General features: G+C 44.4%; 1 protein-coding gene across 4 annotated transcripts in view; it reads left to right on the forward strand.

Moving 5' to 3' along the window:
- MRTFA (myocardin related transcription factor A) overlaps window positions 1-20586 on the forward strand; it is a 103103-nt gene that overhangs the window by 39554 nt on the left and 42963 nt on the right. The window contains exon 1 of one of the 4 annotated variants that reach the window (XM_084748345.1): window positions 13200-13531. The exons of the other annotated variants lie outside the window; for them this stretch is intronic. Coding sequence (XP_084604471.1) covers window positions 13330-13531 — 202 coding nt within the window. The 5' untranslated portion in view covers window positions 13200-13329. Of the gene's footprint in view, window positions 1-13199; window positions 13532-20586 lie in introns of those variants that run through there. 4 annotated transcript variants of the gene reach the window in all.

Here is a 20586-nt window from a genome sequence, read left to right on the forward strand (position 1 = left end):
AAATAATAGTATAATCAGCAATATTTAATGGCCATTTTGTAGAACAAACTTCTGCTGTGAGTCACGGTGTTTGCTGGCAGCTAGTGCATTGACCTGCCATGGGTCTTTATTCTGCCCAAGCTATGAAGATCGGGGCTGGGGTTGTTGGTGTTAGAGACATTCTATATAAAACAACAGCTGGCAAGTGCCACAGTCACAATAGGGTAGTTGAATAAATAGTTTAAAGTCACTCCCTTGCTCTAGTTAGGAGATTGTTACTATATAAAATTTTTGCTTAAGAAATCTTTATTAGCCGGGTGGTGTGGTGGTGCATGCCTTTAATCCCAGCACTGAGTAGGCAGAGGCAGACAGATTGCTGTGAGTTCGAGGCCAGCCTGGCCTACTGAGTGAGTCCAGGACAGCCAAGGTTATTACCCAGAGAAACCTTGTCTTGAGGGGGGGAAAAACAACAAAATTTTATTTTATTTTTAATTCTTTTGTGATAGTGTTGTACTCTGTAGGCTTGGTTGGCTTGAAGCTCACTATGTAGACCAGACTGATCTAGAATTAAAGGTATGCTTGGACTGAAGGCAAGGGCCCAGTGCCTAGCCCAAGGAATCTTTAATAGGTGCTATAAAAAGTGGGTTGTGGTGGCATATGCCTTTAATCCTAACTCTCTGGAGGCAGAGGCAGGTAAAACAAAATCAAACAAACAAACAAAACCCAAAATTTAGCCATAGGGGCCGGAGAGGTGCCTCAGTAGTTAAGAGTGCTTACTGCTACTGTCTTTGCAGAAGACAGAAGATTGGTTCCCAGTACTAACATCGGGGGTCGGTTACAACCCATACCTCCAGTTCTAGGGATCCAATGCCCTCTTTTGGCCTCTTTGGGTACCTACACATACATCCAAATACCCATGTACAGACATATACATACACATAATTTTTTAATATGTTTGTATAATTTTACATAGGTGTTTTAGGTCTGAAACTTTATTCTCCTTAAAACTGATGATGATTTATTAAAATAGACTTAAGTATCTGTGGTGGTGACATTAGCCACAGCCCATGGCTCATTCTCCTGAAAATAATCTGTTGAGCAGTCTCAGGACTAGGAATGAGTGTCACACCTTGGATCCCTCCTTACGAGCATAGCGGCTCTGTAGGGTCTGATCCTTTCATTTTGAAATTCTTTTTTACATCTTCAGTCAAGTCAGCACCCACCTTCTCCTGGGACTTTTTTGTTTTGTTTTATGAGACAGGATTTCTCTGTTACAGATGACCCCCCCCCCTTTTTTTTTTAAAGATTTATTATGTATACAGTGCTCTGCCTGCATATGTGCCTGCCCACCAGAAGAGGGCACCAGATCTCATTACAGATGGTTGTGAGCCACCATGTGGTTGCTGGGAATTGAACTCATGTCCTCTAGAAGAGCAGAGCGTGCTTTTAACCTCTGAGCCATCTCTCCATCTCCTTGAATTGTTCTTAAAGGGGATTGTATTTTATGTCTTTATCGGGTTTCCCCCCTTTCCCCTTCTCCCTTTCTGTTTCTTTCATCTCTCTCATTCTCCCTCTCCCCCTCCCTTCTTGCAGTGTGGAGGAGCCAGCAGACCAGAGCCCTGCACATGCAAGGAGGCAGTTGCTCTGCTTCAGAGCTGAATCCCCAGCCAGCATCAAACTAAGTAGTTCAGGTGGACCTTGGATTCACTGTGTAGCCTAGGTTGTCTCCTGGCCTGGACGTCTTAAATGCTGGGGTGCCAGGCACTTGTGTGCTGGTCAGGTTTGTGTATTGACATATGTGTTTCAATGCAGTCTATTTCTAGGAGTGGGCTGATGGGCTGAGGGAAGTCTTTATACGTTCAGTAGATGTGTTGTGTTTGGGAGTGGGGCAGGGTTTCATGCAGCATCTTTTAAAAACATTTAAGAAATACAAGGAAAGAGAGGCTTTAGTTGGCATGCCTCTAGACCCAGAGTTTTTTTATTTGTTTGTTTTTGGTTTTGTTTTGTTTTGTTTTTTCGAGACAGGGTTTCTCTTGTAGTTCTGGCTGTCCTGGACTCACTTTGTAGACCAGGCTGGCCTCGAACTCACAGGGATCCACCTGCCTCTGCCTCCCGAGTGCTGGGAATAAAGGCGTGCGCCACCACGCCCAGCTTCTGAGCCAGGTTTTTAAGAAGGCAGAATATGACCAAGTAGCAGGGCTAAGTTTCCTAAAAGATGACACCATCACAGAGTTCATCCCAGATGCTTCTCTCAGAGTGTAAGCCTCACTGTGCAGCTAGGTTGGGTTCAAAGGATGCTGGAGAGACTCCAGGTAGCTGACTTTTAGAGGAACTAGATCCTGGCCAGTGTGTACTACAAAACAGGCGTTAGATTCTTACAAGTGTGGCCTCTGCTCTGCCTCCCTCAGTATAATGAATGCGGAGATTTGTGGGAGTGACATTTAAATATAAAGTCTGGATTCAAAGAATAATTTTAAGTCTTCTGATTGTCACTGAAAAAGAAATAAATTTAAACTGTTTGCATTATTTACCTGGCTTTATTATTCAGGAAAATTGCAGCTTCCTAACAGAAGGACTGATGTATTTCAAGGCCCAGAACCACCTGTGGCCTGAGTTCTAAGCACTTGATTCATTTGTCTTGACATCATCTGAGAGCTGGCGACTTGAGCTAGAATGTCACCGTTTATATTTAAAACAATGAGATGACTAAATTTCATACAAATGTACTAGTTACAGTTTTGCTTTATCACTATGTGTATAGGCATAATTCTTTGGATACACATGTATATATGTGTATGTATGTATGTACATAAACATACAGAAATGTACATATACATATAGAAATCAGAGTTTAGCTGGGTGTGGTGGTGCACACTTTTAATCCCACTACTCAAGGAAAGGCAGGTGGATCGAGTTCGAGGCCAGACTGGTCTACAAAGTGAGTCCAGGACAGCCAAGGCTACACAGAGAAACCTTGTCTTGGAAAGCAAAAAACGAAAAAAACAAAGATCAGAATTTGACATTGGGTGCCTTACTCCATTGATCTCCACTTTTTACTGAGGCCAGAGCTTACCATTCTGTCTAGTCTAGTCGGTGTGCTCTGGGGATCCCCTGTCTCTGTCTACTGGAGACTGGGGCGTCTAGTGAGCCGTCATACCCCCAGCATGGACACAGCTAGTGGGAATCTAGACTCTTGTCTTCACATTGAATGACAAAGCACTTTACCTGCTGGCCCATCTCTCTAACCCTAGTTTTGTGGGGTTTTTTGCTTTGGTTTGTTTTGGTTTGTTTTTTGATTTTTTTGAGACAGGGTTTCTCTATGTAGCCTTGGCTGTCCTGAACTCAATTTGTAAACCAGGCTGGCCTCAAACTCACATCGGTCTGCCTACTTCTGCCTCCCGAGTGCTGGGATTACAGAAGTACGCCACCATGTCTGGCTCTAGTTTTGTTTTTATATTTATTTTTAATTAATTAATTGGTTTTTCAAAACAGGGTTTCCCTGTGTAGCCTTGGCTGTCCTGGACTCGCTTTGTAGACCAGGCTGGCCTTGAACTCACAGAGATCCACCTGCCTCTGTCTCCTGAGTGCTGGGATTAAATGCGTGCACCACTACCACCCAGCTAGTTCTGTTTTTAAATACTAGAAAATGTTACCTTTTTTTTTTAAATAGAACAGTCTTTTTTTTTTTTTTAAAGATGTTTGTATTTTATTTTATGTTGTTTTGTCTGTGTGTGTGTGTGTGCACCATGTTCATGCCTGGTGCTCGAGGAAATCAGAAAAGTACATCAGAGCCCCTGGAAGATTGTGAGCCACCATGTTCATACTGGGAATCAAACCTGCTCTTCTGCAGGAGCAATAAGTGTTCTTAACAGCTGAGCGTCTCTCTAGCCCCCTGTAGGACAGTACTGTCCACTTGTCTACCACGCCCAACAACCTGGATTGGATTCTAGAACCATTAAAATACTGTGTGTGTGTGTGTGTGAGAGAGAGAGAGAGAGAGAGAGAGAGAGAGAGAGAGAGAGAGAGAGAGAGAGAGAGAGAGAGAGAATATATCTCAAGTAAGCATGTATGGTGGGCATTCCACTTTCCTAAATGACGAAGGGTTTGGAATTGGCACTGAGCCCTGTATTTGCGGGAGCTCAGTTGCCTCACTACACTGTGAGGAAAGCTTTCCACTTTCACACTAAAGATAGCAGGTCGTTAAACGGCTGTCCTTTTTGTCCTGCCCTTGTGTGTTATGTGAAGTAGAGGACTGAGTCTGTGAACACAGCATGGAACCCTGGTGAGTGTATGTGGCTTCTGGCTTCTTTGGCTTCTAAAGAAATGTATGGATTTGGAAAAAGGTTATTCCAGCGCCCTTGCAGGGGTGAGGTGATGGGAGAGGAGTGTGCTGGAGGAGCCCTGGCAGCTTTGGAAAGAAACAAAGAGTCACAGAGTGTGGGCAAGAGCTGACGGAGTGTTGTCTGACACCATCCAGCAGGTTTTCCTTCAGAATGTGTAGTTTTTATTTCGTTGACAGTTCATAATGTGGAGGTATCAACTGCTGATGTCTGATTCACTGGTAGAGTGGTAGTATGTTTAGAAGCAACACAGTGTTATAGCGAGGCACAGATGAGCAGGGTTTTTAGCCTTGTTTGCTGGGCTCTCCTAAAGGAGAGAACCTGTTCTTAAGATTTCCTGCCGGGCATGGTGGCACACACCTTTAATCCCAGCACATGGGAGGCAGAGGCAGAGGCAGGTGGATCCCTGAGTTCAAGGCCAGCCTGGTCTACAAAGCGAGCCCAGGACAGCCAGGGCTGTTATACAGAGAGACCCTGTCGGGAAAAACAGAACAAAAGGTTTCTTTAGGTTCCTGCTCACACACAGCACTACCAAAGATCTTTTAAATGGAATGGGGTAGATATTCTGAATTTTATTAGTTATTGGCTGCCCTGATGGGTAGGGGTTGAGGGCAGTAGAAGAAAGTGGGTGGCAAACGGACATCCTCTGTGGTGCTAGGTGAGGAAAAAATATGTCAGGGGCTAGAAATGTAATTATCCACAGAAAAATGTCCTCGGAAAGGAGATTGTAAGCCACCAGTAAGAGAAAGAGATGTAAAAGTGTGACATCCTTTGTTTATGTGAAGACTTTCACTTTATTAGAGCATAAAAACTTAGCCCCTGAGGAGGTTTAATAACATCTGCTGTTCTTATAGAGGACTGAGCTTTGGTTCCCAGCACCCACATGGCAGCTTACAACCATCTGTAACTCCAGTTCCAAAAGACCAAGCACTGTCTTCTGTCCTCCATGGGCACCAGGCATGTATGGAGTGCACATACATATGCAAGTAAAACATCCATGTGCATAAAATAAAGATAAATAAATCCAATTTTAAAAATTAAAATTTCAACTTGAAGACTTGCACATATTTCCTCTGCTTTCTAAATTTTTTTGTATTGGAGTTGAAGTATCACATGGTTGATTTCAGCTCAAAGAGAAAATTATAAGAGGAGGAAAGTTGAAGTAGAATCAGTTTGGCTTTTACTCCATCTTCTGTTGCTAGAGCAAAATACCCGAGACTGGGCAATTTTCGAAGAACAGAGGTTCTTGTCACTCATAATTCTAGAGATCCAAGAGCATGGTGCTGACTTCTGTTTGGCTCTGGTGAGGACTTAGCATCTACATCACAACATGGATCTATATGGGAGCATGTATGAGAGAGAAAGAGTCCATATCAAGGCAAGGCTGGAAAGCGGAGAGATGTTGGTGCCGGGCTCTCTTTTTATTGCATTTTGTCCATCAATCCCCTCTGAAGGCGACACCTCCAATAACCTAAGTTCTTGTACTTGGTAGGCCCCACCTCTTAGAGCAGTGGTTCCCAACCTTCTAACGCAGCCACCCTTCAGCTCAGTTCTTCAAAGGGGTTTTCGACGCCATGCTTGGTGATGGCATGCCTGAATCTAGCACTTGGGAGGATGAGGCAGAAGATTGCAATTCTTTGCTTTGTTTCCTGAGACAAGATCTCTCTACAAAGACCTTGCTGTCTGTGCTGGAATTCGATGTAGACCAGGCTGGCTTCAAACACACAGATCTGCTTGCCTGTGCCTCTGCCACCCAGGTGCTGGGATGAAAGGCATGTGACCCTACTCCTGGCTAAAAGAGTGCATTTTTAAAGCCAGCCTGGGCTGCATAGTAAAACCACAGAACAAAAACATTCTTGAGTAAGTAACAACGGAGAGGCAGCAGTCTTTTTAATTGTCATTTGCTTAAGAAACATTAAGTGCTGTGCTGTTTTCCTTTCTGCAGAGATTCTTATTCAGCGACAGTTAGGCACGCTCCTTTCATCTTGACTTTTCTGTTTCAGTAATCTCCACGTGCAGGAAATGGTCTGTCCACAGTGTGGTCTGGCGCTGCTGCTGCCCAGGCCTGTGCTCGCTCGGCTTGCCAGTGCCCCAAGCTGCCTCTAAAGTGACTCACTGTTAGTCAGAGAGGCAGAACAAGAAATCCCAGGAGAGATAGTGACCAGCTCCCTATTTTGGGTGATGTTTTTTCTTTAATTTATTAGGTCATCTGATGTAGGAAGATGTTAACAGTTAGAAACTCTAAAAGAATGTCAAGTTCCAGGCATGATGTCTTTATGAGCACTATCATGAATTCACTAAAATATTAATTTAATGATGTTAGCTCCTTATTATGCCTTGTTCTTTCCCTGTTTTTTTCACCCTGTGAACATTTTTTTTTCCTCTGTGCTGTGAGAGACCATGGGGTGTCCTAAAGGTAAATGTCAAACATTAAAGGAGACAATTAGTGGAATATTTTCAGTACTGTTAATGCAGATTATTGGCTCACCCTAAAAACTTATGAATGTAGCAGTGTTCCAGTTTCTAGGTACAAAAATGATTTATCCATAGTCAGAACTGAGCAAAGGGCAGCCCGATCCCAGGTGGATGTCACAGTCTTTTGTCTAGCTCCTGTGCATCTGGGTAGGTCTCACAGCTGAAGAGCAGGCACTTGTCCCCGCTCACTTCCCATGTCTGCTCCCCTCCCCAGCACCATATGATAACACCTGGTGGGTGGGTGGGTGCGTGGGTGGGTGGTTTTTGAGGCAGGGTTTCTCCTGTAGCCCTGGCTGTTCTAGAACTCACTTTGTAGACCAGGCTGACCTTGAACTCAGAGATCTTCCTGCCTCTAGAACTTATTGCATAAACAACTATGTGCAGTTAGCTGTGGAGAGTAAAAATTACCGACGTTTTTTGTTTGTAAACTTTTGCAGCTAGAGACTAGAGAGATGGCTCAGTGGTTACGAGGTCTGGTTCAGTCCCTAGGACCCACACAGGGCAGCTGCAAGGGCTTCTAACTTCAGGTCTAGGGGATCGCATGCCCTCTTTGGGCTTCTGTCAGCACTGCACGCATATGTATGTAATGTAAATGCAGGCAAAACATTTAAATGCGTAAAATAAATGCAAACCTTGAAATTGCAGCTGTATGCTATATGAATAACTCAGTAATGCTCATCTTAACGTAGTAACTGTCAGGTTTATTGTAGCATATACACCTTTATTTGAGTTAGGGTCTCACATGGCCCAACCTGCCTGAACTGATCTTTCTTCAGCCTCCCAAGTACCTGCATCGCAGGCGTATCCACCATGCACAGTGTGTGCAGTACTGGGAAGGAACCCAGGACTTCATGCATGCTAGACTAGCCAGCTGAGCCACGTCACCAGCCCAGAGTTGTTTTGAGTAAGAATAAAGGACATCTTGTCTCCGTTTCTCTGGAGATGGCAGCGATGTGGAGTGCTGCGTCTTGTCCCTTCTGCTGAAAATGAAAATGCTTCTTCTGTTTATCTTTCTTTCTTCTCCACTTCTCTTTTTGTTGTTGTTGTTGTTGTTGTTGTTGTTTTGTTTTCTTCTCCATTTCTCAAGCAGCTGCTGTCACTCCCTTAACTTTTTGTGTTTCTTTTCCTTTGGTTAGAACACTCATCCAACCTTGTAAGCAGGCTTTCCCAAAAAACCCATTCCATATTTAGAGGATGTTGTTGTTGTTGTTTTTGATAGGGGTCTCACTAAGTAGCCCTGAGTGGTCTGTATCCACAGTGCTAGATACTTGGTAGGTAGACAGCAGATATCAAAAGGGAAACAAGGGACAGCAGATGACTTAGGGTAAGAACACTAGCCCTGAAAGCCTGAGGGCCTGGTGTAAGCCTCAGAACCCATGCAAAGGTGTAAGGGAAAGACAAACTCTGCATAGCTGCCCTGTGACCATCACCCATGCACCTTGGGACGTACACACTGGCCCTCCCCTCCCATCACGTACACAAAATAATGATGTGATTTTAAGAAAAACAAAATAAAGTAAGTGGTATGGTTTGTCTAATGTGATCATGAACCTGCGACCATTCCCTTTTAGAGATGGGGACACCCTCATTGTTCTAAGCACTGCTGGACACTAAGCAGTGCAGCTAATACTGAAAACAAGATTCCTGGTTCTTATCCCAGCATTCTTTCTTTCACTATTTGTTTGTTTGGGGGTGGGGTGGGGGAACTGTATGTTTTTAAAAGCCTGTACTTGTTTCATAGAAACCTGAGGGAAAATAAAGTTTTCTATCCCTGCCCCCATGTGGAGACCTTCCTTCCCCTCTGTGCTGTGTACAGACATGTCTCTGTCCATGTTACATACAGGTGATGATACCATCTCACGTGTACTGAATGACTATAGAGAACTGTCTGAACCATTCCCTCCATATGTGCTAATCTGTTGATGCATTATTTCATCCCTACCTTTTGTTGTTGTTGTTGTCTTTTGAGACAGCCTTGGCTGTCCTGGACTTACTTAGTAGACCAGGCTGCCCTCGAACTCACAGCGGTCCACCTGCCTCTGCCTCCCGAGTGCTGGCATTAAAGGTGTGCGCCACCACACTGGACACATCCCTACTTTATAAATGAGGAAATGGTGACACAAAATTAGAAGTATCTCAAGGTCTCATAGTTAGCAAGTGGTAGACACGACACCTAAACCCAGGTATCCAGCTGTAGAGCCTATATATTTTTTTTCATACTCTAGAAATGTTTTTGTATGCAGGTAATGGACATGTGTTTTATCCAAGCATTCTGTTTTTATTTTTTGCTTTTTGTTTTTTAATGAGCTTTAAAAAGAGAGGAGAAAGAACCACAGATTCTGTAAAGGAGTGAGAGTCTGCTTCTAGACCATTGCTAGCTTAGGAGAAAGGGAAGGCAAAGGCAGACTCATACACAGCCTGCATTTCTCCCTCGTTCATTCACGGGTAGCATTTGTAGTCTATGTTTTGAGGAAACAAAAGAAAAAAAGAAATTGATTTCTTTGTGCTCGTGATCTTCTCTTTTAGGAATGTAGTTCAGTGGGTTCTGAGAAAGATAACCCAGCACTGGAATGTGCTGCTATGACAACACGTTGTGATTTGTTTGTTTGTTTAATTGATAAATATTTATTATTTCTATGAATTGGTACACCACAAGTTTTTTTTTAATATCATTCATAAGTCAAAGAACATTTAACTTGTTTTTAGTTTGAGAAATTACTGACCTGTGTGTTCACGTATGGCCCTTATGTGGGCATGTTTTTATCTTTCCTGAGTAGGTGTTGGTTTTATGTCAACTTGACAGAAGCCAGAGCCATAAGAGAGGAGGGAACTCAATTGAGAAAATACCACCATAAGATCTGGCTGTAGGCAATTCTGTAGGACATTTTCTTAATTAGTGATTGGTGGGGAAGAGCCCAGCCCCTTGTGGGTGGGGCCATCTCTGGGCTGGTGGTCCTGGGCTCTATAAGAAAGCAGGCTGAACAAGCCATGGAGAGCAAGCCGGTTAGCAGCACCCCACCATGGCCTCTGCATCAGCTCCTGCCTCCAGGTTCTGGCCCTGTTTGAGTTCATGCCCTGACTTCCTTCAGCGATGGATTACAATATGGAAGTGTAAGCCAATTAAATTGTTTCTCCCAACTTGCTTTTTGGTCATGGTGTTTCGTCACAGCAGTAGAGACCCTAAGTCACTCAGGAATGGATTTCCTGGTTTGGATAATAGTTAAGTTTAAGTTTATAAGAAATTTGTAAACGGTTTCCAGAGGAGCATTTGTGTTTAAGAACTCCAGTTGTTCCCTGTGCTCAACGCCAGATTCTTTGGCTATTTTATTCTGATAGCTGAGTAGCCCACAGATGCTCTTGTTGGCAAGGATGTGGCTGAACTAGGAGTTTCTGGTGAGAGGGTTGCCTTTGTTCTTCTCCTTCTGCTTCACTAATACTTGGCCGTTTTCCGCGTGTGCAGGCGGATGAACGAGGAGAGGCTTTGATAGCCCACCTCCCAGCTGGCTCCGTGAGCAGCAGCCGTGGCAAGCACAGTGATGCGTTAGATTCCTGAACTTCACCTATTTTCCTTCCCCTGGAACAAATTACTCAGCATAGCGGTTTGTGTGCCCCTGCACTGCACGCCTTGCTCAGCTTCTGAATGCCAAGAAACCTTGTATGGAAAGACTACGGTAGCATGTCTCTGAGCTGCCAGCCTTAGTATCTGATCTAGTATTATCATCCCTATAGGCCTGTGGTTCTCAACCTTCCTGATGCTGTGACCTCTGAATACAGTTACGCATGCTGTGGTGACCCCCAACCATAATTTATTTTTGTTGCTCTTTCATAACTGTGATTTTGCTACTGTTATGAATTATCATGTACATCTCTGATATGTAGGACATCTGGTCTAGAACCCCTGTAAAAAGGGTCATTAACCCCCCAACAAAGGGCCTGTGGCCCACATGTTGAGAGCCACTGCTATAAGTGGGAATGCCAGTGAGTGTCTTGGTGGCAGCTGCTTCCTTCTATGTGAAGCCTTGTCCTGGGCTTGCTTTGTAGACCAGGCTAGCCTGGAACTCATAGTGATCCACCTGTCTCTGTCTCGCTGAATGCTGGGATTAAGGGTGTGTATCGCCATGCCCAGCTGTTAGATAGATCTTTCAATTCAGCCTGTTGGTATAGCTCTCCTGATCACCTCACTAAAAGTTGAATGATAAGACTACCATCTAAATGAGTAAAATCAAAGGTAAGGTAAGTTGAGGGTGACAAGACAGGGTTATGCATCTCAGATGCCTCATGGGCTACATTGTTGCCTTAGTCTGTGGTCTCAGACTTACCCAGCTCTTATGGTCCTTTATTTTAGTTAGTCATTGTGGTGGCTGTTCTTAGTTATCAACTTGACTACATCTGGAATTAGCTATAACCCAAATGGCTGGGCACACCTCTGAGGGATTTCCTTTCCTTACTTAAATTGTTTAAGGTAGGAAGACCCACTTTTAACCCAGATCTTCTGAGGTGGGAAGATGCACCTTTAATCGGGGCCTCACACCCTCTGCTGCAGCCTATATAAAAGGCATGGAAGAAGAGAGCCTGCTCTTTTTGCCAGCTTGCTCCTTTTCATTATAGATCTGCATAAGAGTGAGTGCTGATAACCACATGACACAGTCAGTTCTAGGCTGTCTTGAAATCTCCTCTGCCAATGCCATTAATCCAAAACTCTTCAATTCAGCCACAGGCAGATTTATTTATTTATTTATTTTCCTGGAGAAGGGCAGAAAGCAGCTGCATTCTTTGCCAAAAAAGTAACAAGAACAGCCTCTAGGCCACTTAATAATATTCTTCCCCTCTGAAACCTGTTGAGCTGGCCTTCCACAGTTCAAATCAACCTCGGCACTGTCCCCAAGCTCATGATAGCATGGTTTATTAAGCACTACTTAAAATATCCAACTGCTTTCCTAGTTCAAAGTCAAAAGTCTTCCATATTCCTTCAACAACAGCATGATCAGGCCAGTCACAGAAATACCCTGGTACTAACTTCACAGTTACTGTTCTATTTCTGTGAAAAGATACCATGATCAAGGCAACTCTGTTTGTTTGTTTGTTTTGTTTTTGTTTTTGTTTTTTTTGTTGTTGTTTTTGTTTTTTGAGACAGGGTTTCTCTGTGTAGCCTTGGCTATCCTGGACTCGTTTTGTAGACCAGACTGGCCTCGAACTCAAGAGATCCGCCTGCCTCTGCCTCCCAAGTGCTGGGATTAAAGGCGCACGCCACCATGCCCGGCGATCAATGCAACTCTTATAAAAGAAAGCATCTAATGGGGGCTTGCTTACAGTTTCAGGGCCTTAGTCCATTACTATCACAGCAGGGAGCATGGTGGCAGGCAGGCATGATACTGGAGAAGTAGCTGAGAGCTACATCTTGACCCACAGAGAGAGACTGGTCCTGGCATGGGCTTTAGAAACCTCAAAGCCTACCCCCAGTGACACACCCCTTCCAACATGGCCACACCTTGTTGTTCTTCTAATCCTTCCAAATAGTGCCGCTCCCTGATGACTAAGCATTCCGCTATAGGAGCCTATTGAGACCATTCTTATTCAAGCCATCACAATTATGGTTACGCACACCTGCGGTCCCTATACTGGGGCCTACGGTTGGAGAGCATTTGAGGCCAGCCAGTGATTTTTTTTTTTAAAGGTAGCCCAGTCTTTGGTTTCTTTTGAAATGAAAAGGTCAACTATGTAATAGGCTATATCTTCTTTTAGAGTTTATCAACACAATGATCATAGTTTGCTAAGAAATGTCCCTTTATTAATTCATTGAGCACATTTGCCATGTTAACTGTCCCACTTCATTCATTCATTGAGCACATTTGCCATGGTAACTGTCCCACTTCATTCATTCATTGAGCACATTTGCCATTTTAACAACTGTTGTGTTTATTGCTCCCATTTTATCTCATTGCTGGGATACGGCTTTTTCAAAGTCAGTACTTCCTGAATTCCTACCCCCAAATTTGGTTATCTTTCATCTACAAATGTTTTAAACACAATTGTCAAGTAAAATAAAATAGTGCTGTGTTTTAGCTCCTTCCTCTACTTCAGTACAGGCTTTGCATAAGAAGGAAGGGAGGCAGAGGCAAGAAGAGGGAACCTGGTCATGTGACATTGCTTGTCTGGCAGAAGCCTTTTGGTTCTGAGCAGAGAAACCAACTGTTTACTATTTTGGGTGAATGAGGTTGGGTGGTTGCTACGAGCGAGCGTTTTCTCTGAGGGAGCCCTTGAGTCTTCCAGCTCTACACATTGAAGTCATCCCAGCCCTGCTTTTTGGCATTTGGGTAGTGGAGGGAGGTATCGGTGTCGAGTCCCAGTGCTGACAGGAAGAAATGTTTTGCCAGGAGACTTACTGATTCTGCCCTGCTGCTGTCAGTGCTTTTAATGCCACACTCCCCAAGTCAACTTGGGATCTCGCTGTTCCTGCAATCCTTTGCACTGCAGAAACTGAAGTGCCCACTTTAACCGAGAGAGCAATGCTAATCAACTCCTCAGCAGATGAGAAATGGCTGCTCTAAGGAGGGCAGGGATGGAGACTGGCTTCTTGCAGTATTGGCCTCTGGAGTCTTATATCTCCAGCCCACTGGAGAAGACCAAGCTTTGTCAGCCCACCTGCAAGATCCTGCCACTCTCATGGATTGTCCTGCAGCCGGGGAAAGACAGCTACTCTGCAGTGTGCCTGAGCCCTTACCACAGTTTGCGGGAAGGTTAGCGTTTTTTTACTGCTTGGGGTTTGCATGTTCCCCCTGCCCTGACTTAAATACACTACTGCCCTTTCCCCCTGCCTTTTTCTCTGTAGCCACTCAAGCTTTCATTCTGGATGGCGTATTCTCCCATAGTTTGTATTAAAGCTTGTTGAGCATTTAACAAATTGATAACTGGACATAGCAAGCATTGAAAAACCAGATCGGGTAATAATGAAGATGTTTCTCATGCCTCCCCCTCCCCCTAACAGTGGGTAAACCTAGGTTAGGTTGTAGAAGAAGTGATGGAAAAATGCTGTGGTTCTGTCTGCTTGTAGGTTAAGTATGATGTCTTATTAATAAATCACTGGCTATAAATAAGTAGGGAGCTATTGATGATGGCCTCGTGGTCTGCTGTCCCTTCGCTATTCTGAAACTAATGACAAAATACTCTTTTGGAATGGAGTAAATAAATTTGAGTTCTGCAGAAAGTTTTGAACTTGAGAAAAATCCTTTCATGGGCATTCTGGTGGGAGTGGACAGAGATGTCATCAAAAATTTATCAAATTTGGATGGATAAAGTCTGATCTGATCACTCTTGTTTCTTAGCTTGGAAATGATCTGTAGTCACTAGTTTATGTCATTATCTGTGCAAGTGCTACTTTTCTACAAGCACAGACTTCTTTGAGTTCTTAAGCTCTCGTTGGGTCTTTGCTGGCTCTCACAGGATGACTTGAGTGTGTGGAGTCGGCGATGAATGAAGCAGCTGAAGAGACTGATCCTCAGTGCCCAGTTTGCAAGGAACTTTAAGAGCAGATTGAGAGGCTTTTGTTTTGTTTTGTTAAATCTGTAAGTGTACTGGATCTAAGTGACAGACGTACCATGGCCCTGCAGAGGGAAGATTGCCTGGGAAACAAGAGACTTCAGTCGCTGGGCTGCAGCCCTGATGTTGTGGAATGCAGAGAGCTGTGATGCTCCAGAGCCCCAGTTTGCTAGGCTGATGGCTTTGCAGGGTTAGCTTGTGTGGGGTGAAAAGCCCTGGATTCAGGCTCTACACTGGACGTAATAGGGAAGAATGTTTGCATTACTGTGAGGAGCCATGTAAGTAGAAGCACGGATGTTGTAAGGAGGGTCAGAATGGCAGTGGGAGATGTTCACTCTAAGTACCAGACATCCTGATAGTTTGTGGAATTCTGTGCATCTCTCAGGTGTGTCCAACCTTTGGGCTTTGCAACACAACACTGTTATTTACAAAATCATACCCAAGAACCACATAGTGGTGGAATTTCCCCCCACCCCTAAAATAAAACCACCCCCAAAACCTCACCTCATATGTAGGTTTCAGACTTTGTGTTGGTCTGTGTTACCACACTGGGCGTGCCTTTGAGGACTCAGATCATGTCTTCTCTAATTTCTTTTTTTAATGTAAGCACCATTTTGGAAGCTCATAAAAGAAGTCGATTACGCTGAAAACCCAAAGATACCCAGTGAAAATGGTGTGTGTTAGTCTTTGTTTCATTTTTTAGATAAATCCCTAATAACAGTCACTTTCTTCCCTGGCTTTCTTTTGTAGACTTTGGGAAGGATCAGATGTGTTTTGTTGTTGTTTTTAAGGAGTGAGCGTCTTGGAGATGGTATTCCTGTGGTTTATACCACTTTCTGGTACAGCACCGCCCAGTACTGCGTCTATGCTGCCAGCCTGGTGGTCACTAGACAGATGTGGCCAGTGTTTGGCTTTATTTGACTTTAATTAGATGTAATAGCAGGTGTTGCTGTTGGCAGCTTCTGGAGATGGGCCAGTTCTCTGCCCTCCTGTTTCTCTCCTAGCCTGCCTGCCTTTATTCCTCTTCACTGGCTTAACATCGCAGCTAACTTGGAGAGTGCTGGCTGTGTTCCTAATCTTACAGTACTTTCCACCTCTAGGCCTTGGCTCTTGCTGTTCATCTCAAGCTTATGAAGTGTGTCAGATATTTCTAATACACTGCTGCCTCCACGAACATTACAGAACCCTTTTGTTATCCAGTAATTTATCTCTAAGTTTATTTCTTAAGATTTTAAATGTTTACTTATTTGGTGTGTGTGTGTGTGTGTGTGTGTGTGTGTGTGTGTGTGTGTGTGTACACACAAACGCCTAGACACCACAGTATGTGTGTGGATGGCACTTTCAGATTCTGTTCGCTCCTTTCACCTTGTGGATTCCACGGAATGGAACTCAGGTCAACCAGCATCTTCATCGCTTAGCTGTCTTACTGGCCGTTTTACCCTTATCTTCTTCATCATATTTTTTAGTCCCTTGAAGGTCTTTTGCACTTCTTATGTGTGTGATAAGCTCAGCCTTTTCTGTCTGATCCTCCCAAGTGCACACCAAAGTAGGTCACCAACTCTACTGTGCACATAGGAAGTTTACTGAGCTTGCTGATAATTACTGTTTCTGGGCACTAGAGGGCAGTATTGTGTCTATAGGAAGATGTGTTTATTCTGAAGTAACTGAGATTTTTGAGTAGTTTCCTAATCTAGTTTTAGTCAGTCTCGTGTGAGTAATCCAGATGTAGTTTGCTTCTGTTTCTTGTCAGCAATATTAATAAATAGTGTTTCTGTGATGTTCCTCAGCTACATTCAGAATATGATATTGGGCCAAGAGATGGTGAATTTCTTCTTGTTCCATCTGAGAGGCGTTAGTAAAGTCACTGGGTGTCACACATTAATTCCTTGAGGGTAGAAGCCTTTATATGTCTTAGCATGGAGCAGATTGTCTTGGACCTGCTGTTCCTAGTCTGACCTTGCAGTGGTGTGTGCGGAGGTCATAGATGGGCTCTCTATAAGGTGTGGCATGAGCTTGTGCTGCTCTCCCCTTGCTTCTGTCTTCACCTCCATATGGCGTGTTCACAGTCAGAGGCTGGCTGTAATGTGTATGACATCAAGTTAAAGGCTGTATGCTGTTAAGAGGAGATAAGCGATGTGGAACGCCGCTCTGCCACCTAGGCTGTCCACAGTGAACTGTGGTTATAACTGCAGCAGTCTGGTCAACAGAGATCGTCCTCCCCTGCTATTTATTCCCTAGAATGAACTCTATTACCTGTGCAATTCAGGCCCCTTTGGTTTTGGTCTCAGGTGGATTTAATCTTCTAATGCCCTCTGCCTTTCTTAATAATGTAACTTCAGATATTCATAGTCAGCCATGGATTGTAAGGTTTCATTATTTCATTAACATTTATTGTAAGGATTTATTATGGGAAGTCAGGTTCAAATATAATTGTTAAGACAAGACTGCCATATTTTGGAAATAGGCATGCACACAGTTTGTTCTCTGGTTTGTAGTTAGACAAGCAATTGGCTGGCTGTGAGGGTGCACACCTGTAATCCTGGGACTAGGGAGGCAGAGACAGGTGGGCCTCTGTGAGTTCGAGGCCAGCCTGGTCAACAGAGTGAGTCCAGGACAGCCAGGGCTACACAGTAAGATGGAGGGTTTCTTCAGCAGATCATAAGAGTTGTCAAATAAAGTGAGCAGCTGAATCCACGCAGTCTCACACACCGAAGAAGGGTGCAGCATGGCACCTGCTCTTGAGCTCTCTCCTGCCCAGGCTTTCAGGTGGGGAGCAGAGTCTACAGTCAGTGTGGCTAGTTCCGGGACATCCCTGCAGGGGAGGTTCCTGGTGACATGAGTGGACATTCTGGCAAGTGTGCGATGAAGAAGGTTACAGGTCCTGGGCCTGATCAAAATTAAATGTGCGGGTCAGGATAAGCAAAACTTCTCCTTTGCGGGGTGATCTGAATAAAGCTCCTCCAGGGCATTCAGGGATGTGCCGAGCACACTTGGGCTGTGGCCCAGGCAGATGGCACACGCCTGTACCAGTCTTCTGAAGCCTGCGGGTTCAAAGGCTATTGGGGGTAGGGTGGGGTCGATGTGTCTGTGCCCTGCCAAGAACAGCCCCAAGAGCTGTTCCTGTAGCACTTGGTCCTCTCCAGTTGAGGAAATAAATGCCTTGGCCTGGGCATGGCTGAGTCCACCGAGGGACTGTCATATATTCTCACAGCTCTTGTGCCCGCCCTGTTGTGGACTTGGTGTCTACTATCAGAACAACCCTGGGACTGATTCATCTCCTCTGAGAGTTTCCTTCAGACCGAGATGATTTGAGGCTAGATGTTAGCATTCCACAGCCCGACTGTCACATTCTCAGGTTTAACTAAGCCTTCCATGTAAGAATGGGTAGGGGTGAGGCAGCTTTGTATAGTCGGTGGCCCCTTCATTTGTTATATCCACCCTGGCTATAAAGGAAGTGTAGGCAAATACTCTCCTTAGGTTTCACCTCTTCCCTGCCCCCCACCCCCCTTTGCCTGTTGCCCTTTTGATTTTTTAATCTGATACTCAGCCTCTCCTCCCCCCACTCACACACGTTGGAGTCTCCTAAGCTATTTCTGTCGGTTTGATGGTCCCCAGCTGCTGCTGCAGTTCTGGCCGTTCTCATGCTCATGAGAGTCGGCAGAGCCGGCACAGAGGGGTCTTGCTTGACGTAGATCACACAGGTTGTCAAACAAGTGCACTCAATTTTCTGAAACCACTGAGATGCTAATAGTGGGATGATTAAATGACACAAGAGGGAAAGTACAAGCTCCTCTCAGGGACATTTTTAAAGTACATACTCTTCATGGATACAGTTAACAACAATGTATTGGATAATCCCAAACAGTGTATTGGAGGAATTTTGAGCATACTCAGCATGAAGTGATGGATATGCTGGTGACCCTGCTTTGGTCATCATTACCGAGTTGCATAGGAATGAGTAAAGACACCACATTTTACCTAAAAAAAAAAAAAAGGACAGATCTTGTGTGGCAACGTAAGTTTAAAAAAGTATTCCTCTGATGTGTGTGCTGTTCTGCACTCTGTTTTAACTCTGTCCTGTCCCCTTCCAACTATGCAGTGGGTTGAAGGAGCCAAATACCTAACTAAAAAGGTGGGTCTTGTGGCAGGAAAGATGGAAATCATTCCTGAGGTGACGGAGAGGCATCAGTCTCATTTCTCTGTTGACCTAATGCAGGTTTGTTCTGTTAAATTTTATGCAAAACCTCCAGCAGTAGAATGTTCCTTAGCAGATCCAACCACACGAATGTCAGGACATAGAGCGTGGCTCTTACACAGTTGAGCGAGGGGCCTGGGGCCCCTCCCTGCTTCTCACCTGACCTCACTAATCATGGAGCAGCTGCCGTGGGGGAATTTTAACAGGTAACCGGCCCAGGCTTTTCCTGGGAGGGCTGGAGCTTGAGAATAACTCTCGTGAACACTGTTGGCTGCTGACCTTGCAGCTCCTATCCTTATATATTAAGTGAACTTTAATTTTACAGATTTCATCTGTACAAGTTTTGTTGCAGCCTTTCTCAGGATTTATTTTTGAATCTCCAGTTCTTTTTCGTTAGGAAGCTAAACTTTTACACTGCCCAGAATTTGGGATGGGGTTCTTGTTGTTTATCGCACACCCCCAGGTTTCCTCTGAGCAGAAGTTCCGTGAGACGCTGCCTTAGCTACTCAGAGATAGACCCATCTGACTCGCTCACCCCGGGCATGGCCCACAGCTGGCACAAGTTTTAAGCTGGCCATTAAACCTGCCTGTGACCCTATCAACCTTGGCTGCATTCATCTGGATGGATGGCTGATCCTTGGCACCAATGAGGCAGTTGCTCAAGGAGAATTTTCATGGCACTTACAGGTCTATGAACTTGCCAGTGTCATTCTCTGTCAGGGCTGTGTCCCTCTCTCCAGGTTCATTATGAGCACAGAAGAAGGATTGCCTCTAGGGTTTTACAGAAAGGATTTGCTGTGCTCATGATTTTCTTTTCTTTAAACATCCAGAATTGTATGTATAAACATTAAAAAAAACAACCTTTAGATTGCATGAAAGAGAGGGGGGATGGGGGAGGGAATATGAATATGAATGTGTACTTAAAACTCATGCTCTGAGCCTAGAGAGATGGCTCAGAGGTTAAGAGCACTGGCTGTTCTTCCAAAGGTCCTGAGTTCAATTCTTAGCAACCACATGGTGACTCACGGCCATCTATAATGAGATCTGATGCCCTCTTCTGATGTGCAGGCACACATGCAGGTGAAATACTGTATACATAATAAATAAATCTTGTTTTTAACATCTTTTTTTTTTTTTCCGAGACAGGTTCTCTCTGTGTAGCCTTGGCTGTCCTGGACTCGCTTTGTAGACCAGGCTGGCCTCGAGCTCACAGTGATCCACCTGCCTCTGCCTCCCAAGTGCTGGGATTAAAGGCGTGCACCGCCACCACCCAGCTAATAAATAAATCTTAAAAAGAAAAAACTCACGCTCTGATTTTTGTTTTCTTTTTTTAACATTATTTTTAAATTTTTATTTATTTATTATGTATACAGTGTTCTGTCTGTATGCTATCTTGCAGCCCATTTGCCCAAGTGTTTGAACTCATCAGGAAGAGTTTTAATTTATGTGTTATGTGCAATGATGAACGTTTTTGACTCTGGCAGTAAGTGTGATGTAGTAGAAAAGACCACAGATGTTTGTGGTCAGGCCAACCTCCATTTTAGCTCTCTCACTGCCTGGCTGGCTTTGCCACTGGTTAAGTACTTACCTCTTTGAGCCCCAGTTTCTTCATCTATAAAGCAGAGGTAACACATGGCTCAAATAGCTGCACTTGTATATGGAACCCAGTGACCTCGCAGCTACCCTGGAAGGGTCTTCATTCGGCTCTCTGGAACCCAGTTTCTCTGGCCTTATTCCTGGCTTATCATAGCTTGTAGGTTTCTGTGTGAGTCATGTTTTATTCTCAGAAAGACTTTATTATGTATTTTACCTTTCAGTCACCCTCTCTGCTGTCTTACTATGCTAGGTTAGATTTTCCTTTATGAAACAGTTTCTTGTATTGAGCATTGGGGTGGGGTCATGGCCTGTTGAAGTTTTGTATCCTTCTAGACTTGTGTCTGTAGTAGCCCCTTGGAGTGTCTTTAAGATGTGTTCACCATTGTCCCATTAGAGTGTCTGGTTCCTGTGAACTCTGCATGCTGTTCACCTAGTGTCCTGCCTGGCTGCGCCATCTTGATCGCA

This window comes from Acomys minous (genome assembly GCF_964271855.1).
Source record: "Acomys minous genome assembly, chromosome: 12".
Classification (NCBI taxonomy): Eukaryota; Metazoa; Chordata; class Mammalia; order Rodentia; family Muridae; genus Acomys; species Acomys minous.